This window comes from Zootoca vivipara, chromosome 2 (assembly GCF_965207765.1).
Source record: "Zootoca vivipara chromosome 2, rZooViv2.hap1.1, whole genome shotgun sequence".
NCBI classification, from domain to species: domain Eukaryota; kingdom Metazoa; phylum Chordata; class Lepidosauria; order Squamata; family Lacertidae; genus Zootoca; species Zootoca vivipara.
The window spans coordinates 67,227,093-67,246,464 of record NC_142584.1 but is presented as its reverse complement, the minus strand read 5'-3'; the positions used below and the strand labels follow the sequence as shown (position 1 = coordinate 67,246,464).

Genomic DNA, 19,372 nt, shown 5'->3' with positions numbered 1-19,372 from the left:
TAGAATGCATTTTTGTTTTCTGATTGATTTATTGCTACCTCTGGCAAAAGGTGGAATTTGGTCGCCCTGCCCTGCCAAACTCATCTGTGCATCCCATGTACGGTATATCTTTTTATAAACTGCTTTGAAGTTTTTTACAATCAAGTGGGGTATAAATTTTGTGAGATAGATAGATAGATAGGTAGAGATAGATAAATAAATGGAACCATTGTAGCATGCAGTTAACTTTTATAAAGGTGAGAGCATAGTGAGGTCACCAGTAAATATCAGGCAGTGTGCCGCTGAGTCATGTTCTGGTAATCCTGCACTTCACAACAGTTTCAAAAAGAGCTGGTAGATAGTTGATTTATAAGATAAAAGAGGGTTGGGTTGATGTTACATCCTTGTTTTACTCCTTTTTCTTGTTTGAAGGCCTTGTATTGTTCTCTCTGTGTTACAAACATTGGAAGAATTGGCACATGGATCTAATGAGATTGTGGGTTTTCTTTCTAGTTCTTGTTTTGTAGCAAAATTAAGACTTGGTACAGAATGCCAGATGGAGTCAAAATGTATTTCGAAGTCAAATATTTTCCCTTGCCTTGACAGGTTTTGGCTAATGAACATCTGTTGTAGAAATTGTGGCCAGAGAATTGTAGACCTGTAGAGTTGGAAAGGAGCCCGAGGGAGATTGTTCAGTTTGTCATTTCTTATAAAGTGAGCATCCATGCTTTGGAACTGTGTTAGTAAACTGTTTCAGATTCTACAACAGTTCTCTGGTGCCGCTGCAAATGCCTATTCCAGCCTCTGTAATTATAATGCATTCTCTGTGAGAAGTGCCAATGTTCCATCTGTCTTCAGGCCTTGTTGAACATAAGGTTTCCTTCGATGGGACAAATACACAGTCATATAGAAAACTTTTTGTCAGAACTGAAAACCAACAAGGAATTCCTTGGCGGAAAGGCTATTGGAATTTCATGTCTAGCCTTTCCTTTTTTAAAAAAGGGGTGTGTGTATTTTGAAGTTGTGCATAATTTAGGGGGCTTCCAGACTAAGTTGGGGTGGGATTGAATCACGTACCAGCAAATTCAGGTTGATGCAATGAGAGTTGATTGGGAGGGATTGGATGACAAACCCATTTCCCCAAAAGATCTGAATTTGGAAACCAATGGGGGAATGCCCTGGGAATAATGCTTGACACCTAACCTCCCTATAAACAAATCAGAGTGAATGTTCGTTAAATTGCCAATGTCAACCAATCCCCTGGCCAGCAAACCAAGATAAATGCTCAATAAACGGGAAAATTAATGGGTCATCAGGGAGTGCCCTCATTCCTATGTGTTCTTCCTGCATGGCAACCAGCCCAACAGCACCCATGTGGAGCAAAACATTATATCTGAACCAGCCACATGTATCTTGGAGACGTCTCTCCATGTGTCCCCTTGCCCCAGTCACTTGAGTCACTGAGATCATCCTGGCTCAGAATGCCATGGGCCTTCAACCAATCTTATTACAATTTCCTCAGGTGGGAGCTGGTGCCATTGGCTGTGAGCTCCTGAAGAATTTTGCCATGATTGGCTTGTCTGCTAGCGAGGGTGGGAGCATCACTGTGACGGACATGGATACCATTGAATATTCCAACCTCAACAGGCAGTTCCTCTTTCGAGCAGGGGATGTGTCGGTAAGTCTTGCAGCGAATATGGTGGAAAAGAGGTTTGGATGAGGTGGTGCTGGGGACAGTTTGCCCAAGGAATAAATCTCAATGGACACGAGAATATTCACAAACCTATTTGTAATGTTACAGGGGAGAGGGTGGGGTTCTGGCTTGACTCTCTAACAAGTGCCCTGGCCAAGGAACCCAGGCAATAACCAACTTCTTTCTACCCTGGATCTCCCTAGTAATATTCCCTTTGTTCCTGTAGAAGCAGAAGTCAGAAGTGGCAGCAGCTGCCATAAAACTCATGAACCGCCACATCAATGTATCAGCACAGCAGAACCAGGTTGGACCAGACACCGAGAACTTCTATGGGGATGACTTCTTCCTTGGCTTGGATGGCGTTGCCAGTGCCCTGGACAGTCTGCAAGCCAGTGAGTGTTTCATACAGAATGCCTGTGTTGTAGCCACCAGCTCCCTGGAATAAGCATTCCATGCTCTGAATGAATTACGTTACACCGGCTTCTTTGAAAGTGCTTATTTTATATGATTAATCACCTACTTAGCATTTCCTTAACCACTTTCAAGTATTGAAAGCACCACACAGACATTACGTTTACTTACAACAGCCCTGCAAAGTAGGCCAGTTTTTGTAAATAATAATATTTATTATTTACTAATACCCCAGAGGACAGGATCACACTTCAAAATGACCTTAACAGATTAGACAACTGGGCCAAAGCAAACAAGATGAATTTTAACAAGGAGAAATGTAAGGTACTACACTTGGGCAAAAAAAATGAAAAGCACAAATACAGGATGGGTGACACCTGGCTTGAGAGCAGTACATGTGAAAAGGATCTAGGAGTCTTGGTAGACCACAAACTTGACATGAGTCAGCAGTGTGATGCAGCAGCTAAAAAAGCCAATGCAATTCTGGGCTGCATCAATAGGAGTATAGCATCTAGATCTAGGGAAGTAATAGTACCACTGTATTCTGCTCTGGTCAGACCTCACCTGGAGTACTGTGTCCAGTTCTGGGCACCACAGTTCAAGAAGGATACTGACAAGCTGGAACGTGTCCAGAAGAGGGCAACCAAAATGGTCAAAGGCCTGGAAACGATGCCTTATGAGGAACGGCTTAGGGAGCTGGGTATGTTTAGCCTGGAGAAGAGAAGGTTAAGGGGTGATATGATAGCCATGTTCAAATATATGAAAGGATGTCATATGGAGGAAGGAGAAGGGTTGTTTTCTGTTGCTCCAGAGAAGCGGACACGGAGCAATGGATTAAAACTTCAAGAAAGAAGATTCCACCTAAACATTAGGAAGAACTTCCTGACAGTAAGAGCTGTTCGGCAGTGGAATTTGCTACCAAGGAGTGTGGTGGAGTCTCCTTCTTTGGAGGTCTTTAAGCAGAGGCTTGACAGGCATATGTCAATAATGCTTTGATGGTGTTTCCTGCTTGGCAGGGGGTTGGACTGGATGGCCCTCGTGGTCTCTTCCAACTCTATGATTCTAATAATAATAATAATAATAATAATAATAATAATGTGTTAGTAATTTATCATTATCCCCATATTGGAAATGGAAGGCTGAGGCAGTCTTGCTTAAGGTCATGCAGTGAGCTCAGATGACATTTAAATCAGAAACCTTGATTCACAGTGCAATCATGTGTGTGCTTACTCGGAGGTAAGTCCCTGAATTGCCTGGTAACTGGGTATAAGATTGTAGCCATAGGCTCTGTTCCACACTGTGATTTCCGTGTGGGTGGGGGGAACGGGGAAATAATGTATACAAATTCTAGCACTCTTGTTTTTCACAGGATGTTGACAGTTTTTGCAGGCAGGCCTAGAGTGTGGCACAGAAGGAATGGCGGGATGCTGCAGGCAAAGGCAGTATGTGTGCAGCGCAGGCATACATAAGCTGGAGGTCATCATGATAAAGGCAAGGACAGGGAGTTGTATAGGTGGACACAGAAGACTCTCAACTTTTTGTCTCCTGGTCACTTTGCTCATGGACACGTCAGCTAATGAATCATTAACATAACCTGCTACACACATTTTTCAAGCTTTATCCTATGAACTGTCAGACAGAAAACAAGCTTTTTATTTTTATTTTTTAAAAAGGAACAGATGTTGAGAGATTGACACTCGTGAGCATTGGGGGCTGCCCTCTAACCAGATCCAGACTAGATGGACCTGCTGCTGCTGTGAGCCAGCCACCTGGTGCTTCTTACACAGAAAGTTGATCCATTCCTCGGGGAAGAGATCCCATGTGCCTTTCTGGTTGACTGTATTGTGTATCCTGCTGATAGATATCAAAGGGGAGGTGAACATAGGGAGAGTCAGGCCCACCCAGATCAGCATTGCCTCTCTACTGACTAGCAGCAACTCTCCATGTTTCAGGAAGAAGCTCTTGTCCAGCAAGACTTGGGAGAGTCCAGGGATTGAACCTGGGTCCTTCTGCATGCGAAGTAGCTATGATAATAATAATAATAATAATAATAATAAATTTTTATTTATACCCCGCCCTCCCCAGTCAAAAACCGGGCTCAGGGCGGCTGACACCAACAGAACCACAATAAAACATAAAAACAATTAATTAAAATACAGATTAAAATACAGTATTAAAATTTAAAGTGCAGCCTCATTTCAAGTAGGCCATAAGTGGCTGACACCAACAGAACCACAATAAAACATAAAAACAATTAGTTAAAATACAGATTAAAATACAGTATTAAAATTTAAAGTGCAGCCTCATTTCAAGTAGGCCATAAATCCAAGCCATGAGGGAGAAAAACACAGGGGTCAGGCTGAGTCTAACCCAAAGGCCAGGCGGAACAGCTCTGTCTTGCAGGCCCTGCGGAAGGATGACAAATCCCGCAGGGCCCTGGTCTCCTGGGAAAGAGCATTCCACCAGGTTGGGGCCAGTACTGAAAAGGCCCTGGCTCTAGTAGAGGCCAATCTAGCCATCTTATGACTCGGGATCTCCAGAATGTTATTGTTTGTGGACCTTAAGGTTCCCCTATGGGTATGTGAGACAGGGCTGGCTAAGTCAAGGAGCTAGAAGGCCTGAATAACTGAATAACAAACAGAGCTGCTCTCACTTCTTGCCGAAACTGCCAGAGGCATCCCAGACCAGATCCAAAGTCCAGAGTCTTTGAAGTGTCTTGCAAATGCAGGCCCACAAAATACACACAGTGGTGATAAACAGGACAGCTCTCTTGCTACGTAGAGCAGGGAAGTCCCCAGGTCAGATCTCAAATCAGCTGTGAACATCCCTGGCTGGCCTTAGGCAAACCACAGTCTCTCTGCTTCAGCACTGTTTAGGGAGGCTTTTAATGTTTAATCGGTTATTTTATTTTTCTGTTGGAAGCCGCCCAGAGTGGCTGGGGAAACCTGGCCAGATGGGCGGGATATAAATAATAAATTATTATTATTATTATTACTATTATTATTATTATTAGCACCTTCCTCTGTGCTGTGATAATCCTGGCCTACCACACAGGATCGTTGTAAGGATGATTGAAATAGCTGTGTGTGCTTTTAATAGCATGTGAACACTGATAAAACAGACCCTCCAAGTGTCCCTATTTTCCAAGGACAGTGCCAGGTTAACAGAATCCATCCTGGTTTCTGATTTGATCCCGGAATGTCCCACTTTCCCTTAGGATGTGTCCCGATTTTCATCAGAGAAATGTTGGAGGGTATGTGCTAAAGAACTTGCAAGTGTCACCATCGTTAATTAAGAGTCTTAATACCCTGTTGGGGTTCAAGCCACAGACCACCAAACACACACTGAGCCATTATCTCCTGCTTTGCACATCTATAAAAAATGGAGGCTTTGTATGTGCTGAGGAGACTGGAATGGCTTGGCATCTACAAAAAGGACCCAACAGACCATACAGACAGAATAGTGTATTTGAGTGACAGAGGCTCTTTGTAGAGCTGAACCAAAATGTCTTAGGATACATTTTTTGAAGAAAATAATATATTGAGATTTCTCTTATTTTCCCTCCCTCTCTCCACCCAATCAGAAAAAGAAGTCCACTTTGCAGAAATTTGTCCAGCTCCTTTCCACCATTTTTGTGTGTGTATCAGCTGCCATTTCTCCCTGAGTAGGGATGTCAGAGAATTCTGATGTTTGCGTGTGTGTGTGTGTGTGTGTGTGTCAGATGAAGAAGGTAGGGCACTGCAAAGGATCTAGTGTCCTTTCTACCTCCTCTCTTTCCTCCCGCAGGAAAATACTTGTGCCAAAGGTGTGTGCAGTACCTCAAGCCTCTGCTTGATTCCGGAACGGAAGGCACCTGGGGGCACGTCCAGGTCTTTGTGCCCTTTCTGACAGAGTCCTTTGGCCAAGCTCAGGAGGAGGAAGAGACACAGTACCCTCTCTGCACCCTGCGCCACTTCCCCAGCACCATCCAGCACACGCTGCAGGTGTGTATGTGTGGAGGGGGGGGAAGGCTGGGTTTTTTTCTGGCCTCCTCAAATACTGTTACTTATTCTTTCAGCTGCAGATCCACTTTGCAGTGCCTGCTGCTGCCAAAGAGACCCCTCTCCTGCCTTTCTCTCCAGTTGGCCCATGCCTAAAGAGGGAAAACTCTCAGCTGCCAAGCTCCTCTTCACTCCTTGCCTGGCCCCTTGGCTTCATTTACTCTTTCCAGGCAGCTGCACGAGGGCCAGGGCTGTCAACAGCGTTGACGGCAGGATATGGGGTCCAGCTGTTTCGCCCAGAAGCCAGGCCAAAATCCTTTGCCCTTTGCAGAGCTTCAGCTGCTTCTCCTTTTTCTGTGGCAGGGCTAGACAGACCTCTCTCTTTTTTAAAATCTCACACTGCCCTAGTGCTTTTGCATGCCCCTGCTTCCTTCACTCCATGGAGAAGGAGATGCTGATGGGGAGGCTGTTTGGTTGGGCCTGTTATGTAGCATCAGGACCCTGAGGAGCAACAGGGGCAGGAGTTCAGTTTTAGGGAATGGCACCAGAGTTCCCAGACTGCGCCCCCAACTAGGACTGTGTGTACACACTATGGGTAGGAGTCACCTAATGACCACTTGCACCACAGGGCCTAACTCTCCTCTCCTCCTCATGGTGCCCACCATGATTGGCTCTGGGGTGGGGGGGTCAGGATAATGAAAAGAGAACTGCAGTACCTACAGCAGGCACCCCCAAACTTCAGCCCTCCAGATGTTTTGGACTATAATTCCCATCTTCCCCGACCACTGGTCCTGTTAGCTAGGGATCATGGGAGTTGTAGGCCAAAACATCTGGAGGGCTGCCGTTTGGGGATGCCTGGCCTACACTGACAGGGCTTTGACCACAGTGTGGTGTTTAATTCCAACCTATATCTTTAAAGCACATTTGAAGCATATTTCTGCCCCTGAGAATTATGGATGCTGTGGTTTTTTTAAGGGTTGCTGAGAATTGTAACTCTGTGAGGGGTAAGCTACAGTGCCCAGAATTATTTGAGGGAAAGAATGCACTTTAAGTGTGCTTTAATGTTAAGTGTGTAAGGTAAAAAAGGTAAAAGGGAAAGGACCCCTGGACAGTTAAGTCCAGTTAAAGGTGCCTCCTATGGGGTTGTGGGGCTCATCTTACTTTCAGGCTGAAGGAGAGTGTGTATACTGCCTTAGAACCAAGGAACAACTGGAAGGAAGAGGTGCTCTGAGGCTGCAGTCCAGTGCCCATTTGCCTGAGAGCAAGCCTGAAAAAATGTCCCTAGCCCCTGTTCTAAGGGACCCCAAGTAACTGCTGACAAAAAACTCCCCTAGGCCCATCTTTTTCTCTTGCAGTGGGCCCGAGATCAGTTTGAGGGTCTTTTCAAGGCAAAAGCAGAAAACGTCAACACATTCCTGAAGTGAGTATGGGGAGCGATCTTGACTGAGGTGATGTGGTAGATAAATGGCAAGAAGGAAAGCTTAAAGTGGGATGTGGAGGGACTAGAGTGGATTTTGATAAGGAGTCTTCAGGGTGAGGTAGAGGGAAGTTTACCACACATTCATATTTACCTCTGAGCTGCAGTAGGAGCTGCTGCATCTGGGGTGGAAGGTGGAATTGCCTAGGGGCAGGACCCACTCAGAGCTCCATGTGCTTAAAATTACTAGTTATACATTCAGTGCAAAAAAGGGGGGCTCTGCAGCCGCCTAGATTAGAAGACATATTGATCATTATCCAAGTCCCATGATGACCACAGGTGGTGTAATGTTTAAAGTATCAGACTTGAACAGGGAAAATCCTAGCTGCCTTATGAAATTCACTGGGTGACCATAGTGGGCCAGTCCCTGCCTCTCAGCCTAATCTGTTGATGGTAATGGAATAACCCCCATTCACGCTGCTCCCTGGGGGATGGTGCATGAGACAAACATGCTCAGAAACGTTTCCCTCCCTCTGCCCCCTGCTCTTGCCTTTTAACTTAAAGGTAAAGGTAAAGGGACCCCTGACCATTAGGTCCAGTCGTGACCGACTCTGGGGTTGCGCGCTCATCTCGCATTATTGGCCGAGGGAGCCGGCGTATAGCTTTCAGGTCATGTGGCCAGCATGACATAGCTGTTTCTGGTGAACCAGAGCAGCACATGGAAACGCCGTTTACCTTCCCACTGTAGCAGTTCCTATTTATCTACTTGCATTTTGACGTGCTTTCGAACTGCTAGGTTGGCAGCAACAGGAGCTCACCCCGTCACAGGGATTCGAACCGCCGACCTTCTGATCAGCAAGCCCTAGGCTCAGTGGTTTAACCACAGCGCCACCTGGGTCCCACGCCTTTTAACTTACTTGATGTCAAAAGGCACTTGGCCACTTCATTCCCATCCTGATTGCTTGTGTTGGGAATCCACAACGGTGAGGTTCCTGAGCTGGAATTCTGATGCCTCTTGAAGCAGGACCTTCATTGCCCCAAGACTCTAGAGCCAACCTCCAGTTGGGATTCAGTTGTGTCCCTATATCCTGATGGACCCACTCCACACCCCAGGAGAAATGCAAAGCCAACTTGTGGTGGTTAGCTTTTGGAGGATAGGCTGATAATACAGATCTCACTCGACTTAGGGATGTGCCATTATAACAAAGCTGTCTAGGATGTGGATTGTTAGGCAAGGTGTTGTGCTCAGATCCTGCTTATAGGCTTCCCATGGGCATCTGGTTGACAAGTATGAGAAGAAGATGCTAGATTAGATGGGGCTTTGGCCTGATCCAGCAGGGCTCTTCTTATGTCTTAAGTTATTCTGGATTGCTTTATTGGTGTCTGTTAGCTGCCCCGGGCATTTGGAGAGGCATCATAGATATTTCTAAGCATGGAATTGATAACAAACTACCTACAGTACTAGGAAGAATTAACAGCAGAGTTATCTCCAAATTCTGCCACAAACAAGGTATGTTGTTGTCCACAGGGATCCCAGCTTCCTAGAGTCCCAAGAAATGGAGGCTGTCAAGATGCTGGAATTAGTGCGCATCAGCTTTCAGGAGAAGCCGTGCAACTGGAGAGACTGCGTGGTCTGGGCTCGGAGACTTTGGGAGCGCCTTTTCTCCCATGACATCCAGCAGCTGCTGCATAACTTCCCACCTGAGCATGTATGGGCCCTACCTCTTTCCCCGGCCATTTCCTGGCTCCCAGTGTGGTGCTTTTCTAAGCTCTCCTTTGCCTTTCTCTGTTACAATCACTCAGCACTGGCTCTGAGAGTTGGAATCCAGGTGTCTGGAACCAAATGCAGCAGACTTCTGTTGGCAGATGCTTAATGTGAGATATATTAAGACCAAGTGGTGGTCTTTGCAAAGCCCATCTTTCAGTGAAGCAGGCACTTGGTTGGTGTTTTCTTCCAGCTACTTGTAACGTTAAACCTCCTGTGGGAGTTGCCTACTCACCCTTAGCCTTAACACCAGTAGTTCTCACTCTGGGCTCTTTCTAGGTGGACCCACACCACCATTTATATGACCTGGTTCACAAACAGCATCTCCAATGGCTTTAATTGCACCAAGAACCAGTTGCTTATAGCTTTTGGCCCCACAGCAAGGCACAGGATGGTCACAGCAGGGCTGGCCCAAGAGGTTTTGCTGCTTGAACACACACACACACACACACACACACACACACACACACACACACACCATGACCGGAAGATGACTAGACTGCACTTGAATCTTAGTTCAACAAGCCAATGGGGTAGGGTCCTCCACTGCACCTGAGGAGAGCAGGATTGGTATGTGACAGGCCTGTGGTACTCAAAGCTTTGATCTCCAATCACGGCTCAGGAGGAACGTCTGGGGCCCAGACACAGTTACTCACTTTGCCTAATGGTAGGGTTGGCTGTGGGTCGGAGGCAAACTGCACGGTCAGTTCCTGAAACAGCAACCAAGAGGCCAAAGGCAGGCAATCTGGGCCAGGAAAGCCTGACGGTCAGGCTGGACAAAGCAGTCTGTGTAACATCTCAAGCAACAAGTTGTTAAACCTAGGACAGTTATTATATAAAGTCAGCGGGGGCCTTCTTAATGATGTTGCCATGGGTTCTAGAGTATACATCCTCTGGGCACTGAGTCAGTTGCGCCCCTCCCTTCATTATGAATCAGGCTCCTTCCTTTGGCCCTGGCACACAACACAGGCTGGAGTTTGACCTCCTTGCAATCCCAGTGACTGGACAGCACTAGTCACAAATGATTGGCTGAAATCATTTTGTGGTTGGTGGTTATGTTTTGTCCCAGGTGTCTTGGTGGAGATAAATTATATGTTTTTGGCATATGAGTGAGCTTGGCTCCTAGCGAGGGAACCTAGTACTCATGTCTGAACTCTGGAAAATCAACAACATGCTAATTTACATATTTTTTTTCTTGGCCCTTTGGCCCTCTTCCAGCCCTTGCTTGGCCTGTAGAGTTTCCTTCCTTGAACTTCTTCTCCTCCTGCCCCCTCTGATGCTGTTTCCTGACTGATCCCAGCTGTCTTTGTCCCCAGGAGACAAGCTCTGGACTTCCTTTCTGGTCAGGGCCCAAGCGATGCCCACAGCCGCTGAAATTTGGCAGCCATCATGTGAGTGGGGAGCTCAGCTTGAGAAGTGGGGGGAACTCAGGATGCAATGGAGATTGCACCCTCAGTGAGGAACATCTAGGGACATTTACTCAGCTAGGTTTAGCACTTCCTAGTCTTATGGTCAAAGAAAGGGACGAATGTAACTTTTCAGGAAAAAAAGAAAAGAAAAGGCAATAAATGGAAATTAGTGCCTTTTTTATTCTTGCTGTCTAGAGCAGGTGGAAACCCCTTATCTGTTTTTCACCTTATTTATTGTGTAAAATAGCACCAACATGTACCATGACACCCTAATTGATGAGCAAGAGGTTGGCCCTGTTTTTCTCATTTGCTTGATCTGCTTAGTTTAAAAAGGTGAACTGACCATGAACTGAGCCCATCTTATACCTCTGTAGAAGTGTGGGTTGCAAATGACCCAAGATCCAGCACATTTGGCATGTAAGATTCCCGAAATCATTGTTCCCACCAATTTGGGCTTGTATTCAATGCTGAATGGATACACGTCTACTGTGAGATTTCTGCTTCCTTTCTTCTGCTTGCACACTCCCAAAATCTGCTCTGGAAGCTCCCTCAACCCTTTGGAACAGATTTTGGTGGTGGCTGTAGCAGGGAGGAGAGGAAGGGGAAGTTCTGTTGTGCAAGTGGAAGTCTGTTTGAGTAGAGTGGAAGAGCAGGGTTGGATATAGCCCCCGGGTCTGAATCTGGCAGCAGGCTTCCATGAGTTGGGATGCTGTTTTGACTGTGTAGGAGGGAAGAGGATGCTTAGCTGAGGTGGGAAGGGGTCTACATTTCTGGAAGAGCAGCCAGTAGAGCCAGTCACTGGTTGTCGGGAGAAGGAAACAGTCCATAGTATAGGGAAGGGTGCTGCTGTCTCTGATGCACCTTCTGTGTTTTTCTAGACCACCCACAAGACCTTCATTTTGGCTGCCAGTCACCTCTTTGCCAATACCCACAAACTTCATGTGAGTGAGGATGATTCTGTCACTTCCCAAGTCCTCTTTGGCTTGCATCTGCCGCCTTTCCAGCCACTTCAGGGAGTGCATATCCCTCTCACTGACCAAGAGATGCAGAATCCACAAGACTCTGTTGGTAAGAAGTTTTCTGAAGGGCAGGTATCCCAACTGTTCCAACCAGGCCCTAGCAGGGAACCTGTGACCTTCCAGATGTTGTTGGACTCCAACTCACATCAGCCCCAGCCAGCCTGGCCAGTGTGGTCAAGTATGATGGGAACTGTAGTACAGCAACATCTGGAGGGCTGCAGGTTTCCCATCCTTCCTTAGAGCAGTCTGCCAACCGTGTCAGATCTGTGAATGGAGTGCCAGGAAATGCAGTGGGATCTCTAAGGGTGAGATGAGACTTGGGCTTCCCACACAGTAGACCCAAGCCAGAAGTGGATAACGTGCTTCTCCCTGCACTGCTTACATCTCAGGCCACTGCTGGGCTGTGTCCCCGCCTACCATCCCTACTTGTGTCTTTCAGATGAGACCGAGATGGGAGAGCTGAGGCAGGAACTGGCAGCACTAAGACAAGAGCTGGAAGAGCAAAATTCCCTCATGTCTAATGCTATGGAGCCCATTTGCTTTGAGAAGGTAAAAAACATTCCTGCATGTTTCCATCTCACTTTTCATTTCCCTCTGAGCTCCAGGTTTCCAAAGGCGGAAGAGCATGACCCTTCTTGGAGGAGAGAGGGTGTGGTGTGTGACTCTGCTGTTCCAGCCATGACTTCCCCTCCTGCAGCTCTGCTTATGCCTCTTAATCCTCGATGGGTTAATTTCGGTTAAGATCAACAGTGCTTTCTTGGGATGACTCACAAATTTTCCCAGTGCCCCAGTATCTGTAAAGGGCAGGCACAGGCAAGATATTTTACGTTCAGGGTTCAGATGCCCAAATAAAAAATTACTATCTGATTTCATCATGTGCCAAAAGTTTGAGTATAGAGGCTTAGAGACTGAGCTACAAATCAGGATGCCTCTTTCTGAATGTCATCACTGGCATGAACTCACTGATACTTAACAAGCCACAGTCTCTGGGTCAGCCTTCTAACTGTAAAATAAGAGTCAGAATACTGGCCTACCTTGCAGGATACATATATGGATTACTACAAAAAGCAATGATGAATAGACAGTAGGGTTGCCATACATCTGGAATTTCCATGACACAGCCAGAATACCACAGTAGGAAGCAGTGTCTAGGCAGAAATTGCTGAAATGTCTGGGGAAAACCAGACAAATGGCAACCGTTGTTGGAAGTTCAGGTTTTGTTTAATTAATTTTTTAAAAATTAATTTTTTGAAATATGACAGCCCTAATAGACAGATACTTTTAAGAAGTATTCTGAACGAATAAACTACCGTATGTTTAAAATGTGAATGCCCTATATAACCAATGTTGTTGCAATTTTGCCAAAAAGAGCTCAACAACCTTTGTGTGTGTGGATTTCCACTTTTTGAAATATGGCAACCCTAAGTAATAATGGCACAGGAAATCATGGTTTGTCATTACGTCTGAACCAGGCTAATTTTTTACAATCCAGACCACTTGTTCTGTAGAGTGGAAGCCCCTATTGGACATTGAATGAGGAGCTTCTTTCTGCAGGCAAAGCATGTGTTCTGCCATCCCCTATCTTTTAGTTCTGTATTGTAGCAGAGAGACTGTTTTATTCAGCTAAAATGACACTAGTAGCTGAATTGTGGGGGATTTTTTTGTTAATGTGTTCAGTAGAATTGGGAGCGGGCCCACTTCTACTCCACAGCTGCTGTTACAGAAGTTTCTTCATACAGTGAGCATTTGTCTGCACAACTGCGGATGTAATGTGGGGAGCTTGTGGGGATTATATCCCAATATATCATCAGCTGCCAGGATTGGGGCCCAGATTTCAGTTAAGGTAGAATATTTTCCATATATTGGAGGATAAGTTGAAAGCTGCTGTCAAACAGCCCTAATAAAAAAAATCTGGTTTGTATGGAATGTTTTGTTGCTTTGACCTTTTAAGGGTTTTTTGGGGGTGGAGGAGGTTTGTGCCTGAAGTTTAAAGTTGTATTTTGTGTAGATTGATATTTAGGATTGACATATGCACGGCCTGCCACAGGTTTCTTGAATGTATGAATTTCATTTCTGTCTTTACTGGTCCAGCTGAACTAAGTCCCCAAGTCCCACTGATTCCAATGGGAAGGGTTTGAGTGGATATTTAAAACTCCTAATCTTTGGACTGTGCCTTGTGTGTGTGTGTGTGTGTGTGTGTGTGTGTGTGTGTGTGTGGTTGTTGCCATCATGTTTACTACTGAAAAATAATCCTTCACCACTGTCTTGTCTGTGTTGAAACGTTCCTTCTCAACACCCCATGTGACTTGCAACTGTCACATCTGTGTCAGTATAGATACTTAGGCCTAGATTAGTAGGAGTACATTCTGAGGTACTGTACACTCAAAGCAGTTAGGTTGTACTTTTTTCTCCGGATAGAGACTGGTCTGGACAAAAACACATCAAAATGCAGTATTTCATAAGAAACAATAGGATAGATACAGATTGTGGCTAATACTGTATGTACAGCACTTCCCAAACCAGTGGTGAGAGCACACTGGATGTAAACGGAGGTGGAGGGTGGGTGTTGGCACAGCCAAAGATGTCCCTGAATTTGACGTTGCTGTAAGCTGCAGTTCTTGTGTCCAGCTTTTGGAGGTGCCAGAGTGCCAGGAATGGGCTGAGATGAGCCTGGGGTCAGTATCCCTCCCTCAATCTGTGTACTACCTAGCCTACTACTTATTTTCAGAGAAACAGGGTACTCTCTTAGGCTGTGTACACACTTCTGTTCACTCCACATCCAGCACACTCCCACCACTCTTTTGGGAAGCAGTGTACATACAACATAAGCATCTATGCTACATCTATCTTGTAATTTCTTGTGAACTGCTGTGTTTTGATGCGTTTCCTCCACAGCCAGCTTCAATCCTAAGTGAGAAAAAGGACAACCTAGACATGTTTTAAAATGCTAATGCGTACACAGCCTTATACCCAGCCCTGTTTGTGGTTTGCAGCGCATGACCCACCCTCCTACAGGCTGTGTTCTTTTCTGAGTGCAAAACAAATGAGCCAAGAAGGATCAGAAGAGTCTGTTCCTTGAGTACAAAATGGCAGTGGTTATCAAGCCAGGCAGTGGAGTCCTTCAGCCAGGAACTGTGTGTTTTTGTCACTTTCATATTATTTCTATAAACAAGGCTTTCTCCAATCATCGTACGTAAGGACTAGGAAGCTGCCTCATCAGATTACAGTATTTGTTTTGCTGGCCCAGTGCTGCTTGCCGAAACTGGTAGAAGCTCTCCAGTGTCTCACCTGCAATCTGATTTTAGCAGCAGATGTCAGGGGCCTTCTGTCTGCTAAGGATGGCCTCTGCCCTGTCGTGTGGTCTCCCTCACACACTGGGGGAAGCTTATGTTGTACCATCGCTGCTCAGATGGTTACTTAGTCCGATTCTGTGCCTGTGCACGTGCTGCAAATTTGTGTATAGTTGCTTGTGATTAGCACATTTTATTCTGCTCCTACTATTCACAGGAAAATGCAAGGAGCTTTGCAGGGAACTGAAGCTCTACCTCCTAGACTCTAGGGGCCTTTGGCTCTTCAGACATTGTTGGATTCCAATTCCAGGTCGCAATGAGAGCTGTGGTCTAGCAACATCAGAGAACCAGATTCCCCACCCAATCTCTTCTATGGTTAAATAAAATCACACCGTACACACAAACCTGGCTGTAACCTCTGTTTGTAGACCTTTGTAGACCTTGCACTCCCTTTGTTCTCATCCTCATCCCACTAAGATCCCTTCTCTTTTTTCCCTCTGTCCTTGCCACCCTTCTCTGGCCTCGATTGATTCTGCAATTTTTTTGGGCCCTCAGGGGAATGACATTCACTTGAACTTCATCATGACAGCAGCCAATCTGCGAGCTGAGAACTATGGCATCCCTCCAGCTGATAAGCTCCAGGTGAGGAAAGGAGGCGGGACTTTGGGAGTCATTTTCTCCAGCTGCCTGCCAGCTTCAGGAAATAAAGTGGGGCGGGACATATTCATGTGTCTGTCTCTGGCCTAGCAGCATCCCTCCCTCCAGTAACCTCTGGTACCCTTCCCCATTCACCGTCTTCATGCTGAAGGCCCAGTTTGATTTCCACAGGCAATGAGGATCGTGGGGAGGATCGTGCCTGCCATTGCCACAACCACAACAGCTGTAGCTGGTCTGGTGTGCTTGGAGCTTTACAAGCTGGTGTGGCGACACGAGCGCCTGAGCTCCTATCGCAACAGCTTCCTGCAGCTCTCGGAGCCCCTGCTCAATCGCTTCCAGCCTCTGTCTCAACCAATATACAAGGTGAGGCCTGGGCTCTGGGCTCATCTTGCTTTGAAGGTAGAAAGAAGCTCAGGAGGGCCTGCTTTTCCTAGCAGACTGGCAGGGAGGGCAGGAGAGAGAGAGAGACTATGTGCATTTAGATGGGCTGCTGTTCTTTACACTCAGAGCTAACTCTGCTGAGGCTGTAGATCAGAGGCAGGGGACTTTTTCAACTCAGGGGCCATGTTCTGTTCTGGACAATCACCTGGGGGCCACATGCCAGAGGTGGGTGGAACCAGAGGCAAAAGGAGGAGGAGCAACAGATGTACATTTTCACTTTGTACAGTCTACACCAGGCATCCCCAAACTGCGGCCCTCCAGATGTTTTGGCCTACAACTCCCATGATCCCTTGTTAAGAGGACCAGTGGTCAGGGATGATGGGAACTGTAGTCCAAAACATCTGGAGAGCCGAAGTTTGGGAATGCCTGGTCTACACACACCTCTTTATCCTCTATCCAGGCAAGTAAAAGGCATTATTGGAGTTCAAGGACACATCCTAGCTAAGCAAGATTGCTTGAGGAGAGTGTGAGGCAGGGTTGGTGAAGGACATGCCATGGGAAGAGGGCCGTGGCTGGCAAGGGGCAGACTTCCCAAGTCTCTAGAAGAGAGAACACGGAGTGCTGCAGTGTGGAGAGTAAGTCATTCATGAACAAGAACCTGCCTTCCCCAAGGCTAGTGCAGTATCCCATATAGCTGGATTAGAGGTTCTGTACCTAGGAGCATTTATGTGTGGGCACAGGAATTGATCCAGACAGGTATCTCCTTAATTCCCCAGCTCCCTCTCCTCCTCTTAAAAATCCAAACGAAACAGCAATGGCTTGCTCTTGTCCTGTGCTGCAGAGTGTACCTAAGAGCAACTTTGGATGTTTCAGGACAGATGTACAGCACCTCATGCCTTTAGTTCTTACGCTGCTGCTGTGATGCCCAAAGCCAAACAGGTATAGAAAGATTTGCATGTCCAGCCTGTGAACCTCTCCTGACCAAGTCCCCCTTACAGCAGCAGTGGGACAACCACTGTAGCCCTTGAGCACCATGGCGATGGTGGTGCTGTGATACTTTCAGGCCTGACTGCCGTCTGTTCCCAGAGTGCCCAGCCATACCTTATCCCTGGAAGTGGACCACGCAGTCAGAACTTATGCAAGCTGGAGCTGGTGCTAGAATGGTTGCCCTGTAGGGAGGTGAGCTCTCCCAGACTGTGCTGAGGGGGAGACTTCCTACTCCATCTCTCCTGTCTGGGTGCTGGGTACTGAGCAGCTTGCCAGGAGCCAATGTGTGGGGGAGGGCGGCTGTTCCCACTCAGCTGCTGAGCCTGCCTTTCCTGAGCCCCTTCTGGCAGGCAGAAGGCGAAGGAGATCTAGTTTCAGAAGCCGGTGCCTGGCGTGTGTATCAGGCTAGCAGCAGTGTGGAAGGAGAGGCACAGACAAGGCTGCCTGTGAGCTGTCAGACACAGGAAATGGTCTTTAACCTGCAGCTGACACACACAGCTGGTGCCAAGCTGGATCTCTGGCTTTTCTTGCCCTGGCCTAACTCAACACCCCTTTCCTTTAGCCTCAGCCCCAGATGCTGGTTCTTGACCTTTCCGCACAGGCATCTATGCATCCACTGGGTGTTCTGAACCGCTTTGACTGAGAGGTGTTTCTTGGAGGTATAGCCAGCAGGCCCAGTGAATGCAGAATGGGCCCTCATGCAAGGCAGTGAACATTTGTTCCCCTTGTGCCTTGCAGGCATGCAGTAGATGCTTGGTGGACATCTTGAGAGCAGCATAAGGCGATAGAATTCCCCCCGCCATACTACCTTCAGCCGATAGACAAGTTGTTGTGTGTGAATAATTATGGTAGGTTTGGCATTACTGTCAAAGATGTAGTGGTGAGCTGGACAAGGGAAAACAAACAGATCTTGAATCCTGGCAAGACCCTGGTTCACATGTCCAAGAAATTGGTGAGTTTCCCAGGATGGAATTGCACTTCCTCTGAAGGAGGAAGCGTGCAGTCTGGAGTGGCAGCTGCAGATGCTCTTAGACCTGGATAACATGGCCACAGTAGTCTAGGCACTGGTAACTTCAAGATTGGCTTGCTTCAATGCACTCTTTGTGGGGCTTCCCCTATACTTGGCCCATAAAGTGCAGTTGTCAATGCTGCAATACGATTGCTGCCAACGTATTATAAAGTAAAGGTAAAGGGGCCCCTGACCATTCAGGTCCAGTCGTGTCCGACTCTGGGATTGCGGCACTCATCTCGCTTTATAGGCCGAGGGAGCTGGCGTTTGTCCGCAGACAGCTTCCGGGTCATGTGGCCAGCATGACAAAGCTGCTTCTGGTGAACCAGAGCAGCGCACGGAAACGCCGTTTACCTTCCCGTCAGAGCGGTCCCTATTTATCTACTTGCACTTTGATGTGCTTTCGAACTGCTAGGTGGGCAGGAGCTGGGACCGAGCAACGGGAGCTCACCCCATTGCAGGGATTCGAACCACCGACCTTCTGATCAGCAAGCCCTAGGTTCTGTGGTTTAACCCACAGCCCCATTATACCTCTTCCTAAAGATCTTCACTTGCCGCCAATTTGCTACTGAGCCAAGGTCATGGTTTTACTAGTAGTATATAAAGCTCTTAACAGCTTCGGACCGATTTATTTGAGACATCCTTGCCCCATATGTACCTACTTGGCAGCTTCTATCAACGGAACATGCACTTTTACAAGTGCCATTTAATACGTGTTCGGCTTCTGTGAAGCTTTGGAACTCCCTAGCATTTAACTTCAGTCAGGCGCCTTCATTGTACTTTTAGACTCTTGCTAAAAAAATTTTTTTCCAGCAAGCCTATTTTGACATATAATTAAGTTATGCCTAATCTTTTTTTTAATTCTGATCTTATCTCCATATTATTGATAATTATTTTACTGTTTAAATATGCATCACTTAGATTCTTTTATTAAGTGGTTTATAAAATTTCATATATATATATATATATTGACTGCAGATTAATAGCCAAGGAAACAGAGAGCAGACATACATGCTGACAATTAGGAAGTGCAATTCATGTTCATCTGTTCACATTTGTAATACCTTACAGTTCTTTGGATGCAATTCACTGGCTTCAGTTTCCATGTAATGTTAAGTCAAACCGTGGCTTAGTGTAAATGGGGTAGGCTCCTAGATATTGCAGCTGCTTTGTTACTGCTGCTGCTATGCTGATGTGAGCGGCTTAGGGTTTAATCTAAACCTGGATTCATGTTTTTTTATCTCCTCCAGACAAACCATGGCTTGTTAAGCCAAGGACAAACCTTGGTTACAGGTCATGCTTTATCTGGAGCTCGACGAAACATGAGCCCGGGTTTCGACAGTACGCTAAGTCGTGGTTTAGCAGTAGCAGTAGC

General features: G+C 46.6%; 1 protein-coding gene across 5 annotated transcripts in view; it reads left to right on the top strand.

Moving 5' to 3' along the window:
- UBA7 (ubiquitin like modifier activating enzyme 7) overlaps positions 1-19,372 on the top strand; it is a 51,047-nt gene that overhangs the window by 21,817 nt on the left and 9,858 nt on the right. For 2 of the 5 annotated variants that reach the window (XM_060271574.2, XM_060271573.2), the window contains 10 exons: positions 1,502-1,657; positions 1,899-2,064; positions 5,870-6,066; positions 7,419-7,483; positions 9,009-9,189; positions 10,562-10,636; positions 11,533-11,722; positions 12,113-12,222; positions 15,519-15,605; positions 15,792-15,983. In XM_060271574.2, the coding sequence (XP_060127557.2) occupies positions 1,502-1,657; positions 1,899-2,064; positions 5,870-6,066; positions 7,419-7,483; positions 9,009-9,189; positions 10,562-10,636; positions 11,533-11,722; positions 12,113-12,222; positions 15,519-15,605; positions 15,792-15,983 (1,419 nt within the window). Of the gene's footprint in view, positions 1-1,501; positions 1,658-1,898; positions 2,065-5,869; positions 6,067-7,418; positions 7,484-9,008; positions 9,190-10,561; positions 10,637-11,532; positions 11,723-12,112; positions 12,223-15,180; positions 15,368-15,518; positions 15,606-15,791; positions 15,984-19,372 lie in introns of those variants that run through there. The other 3 variants (XM_088662128.1, XM_088662130.1, XM_088662129.1) reach the window with 3 other exon arrangements.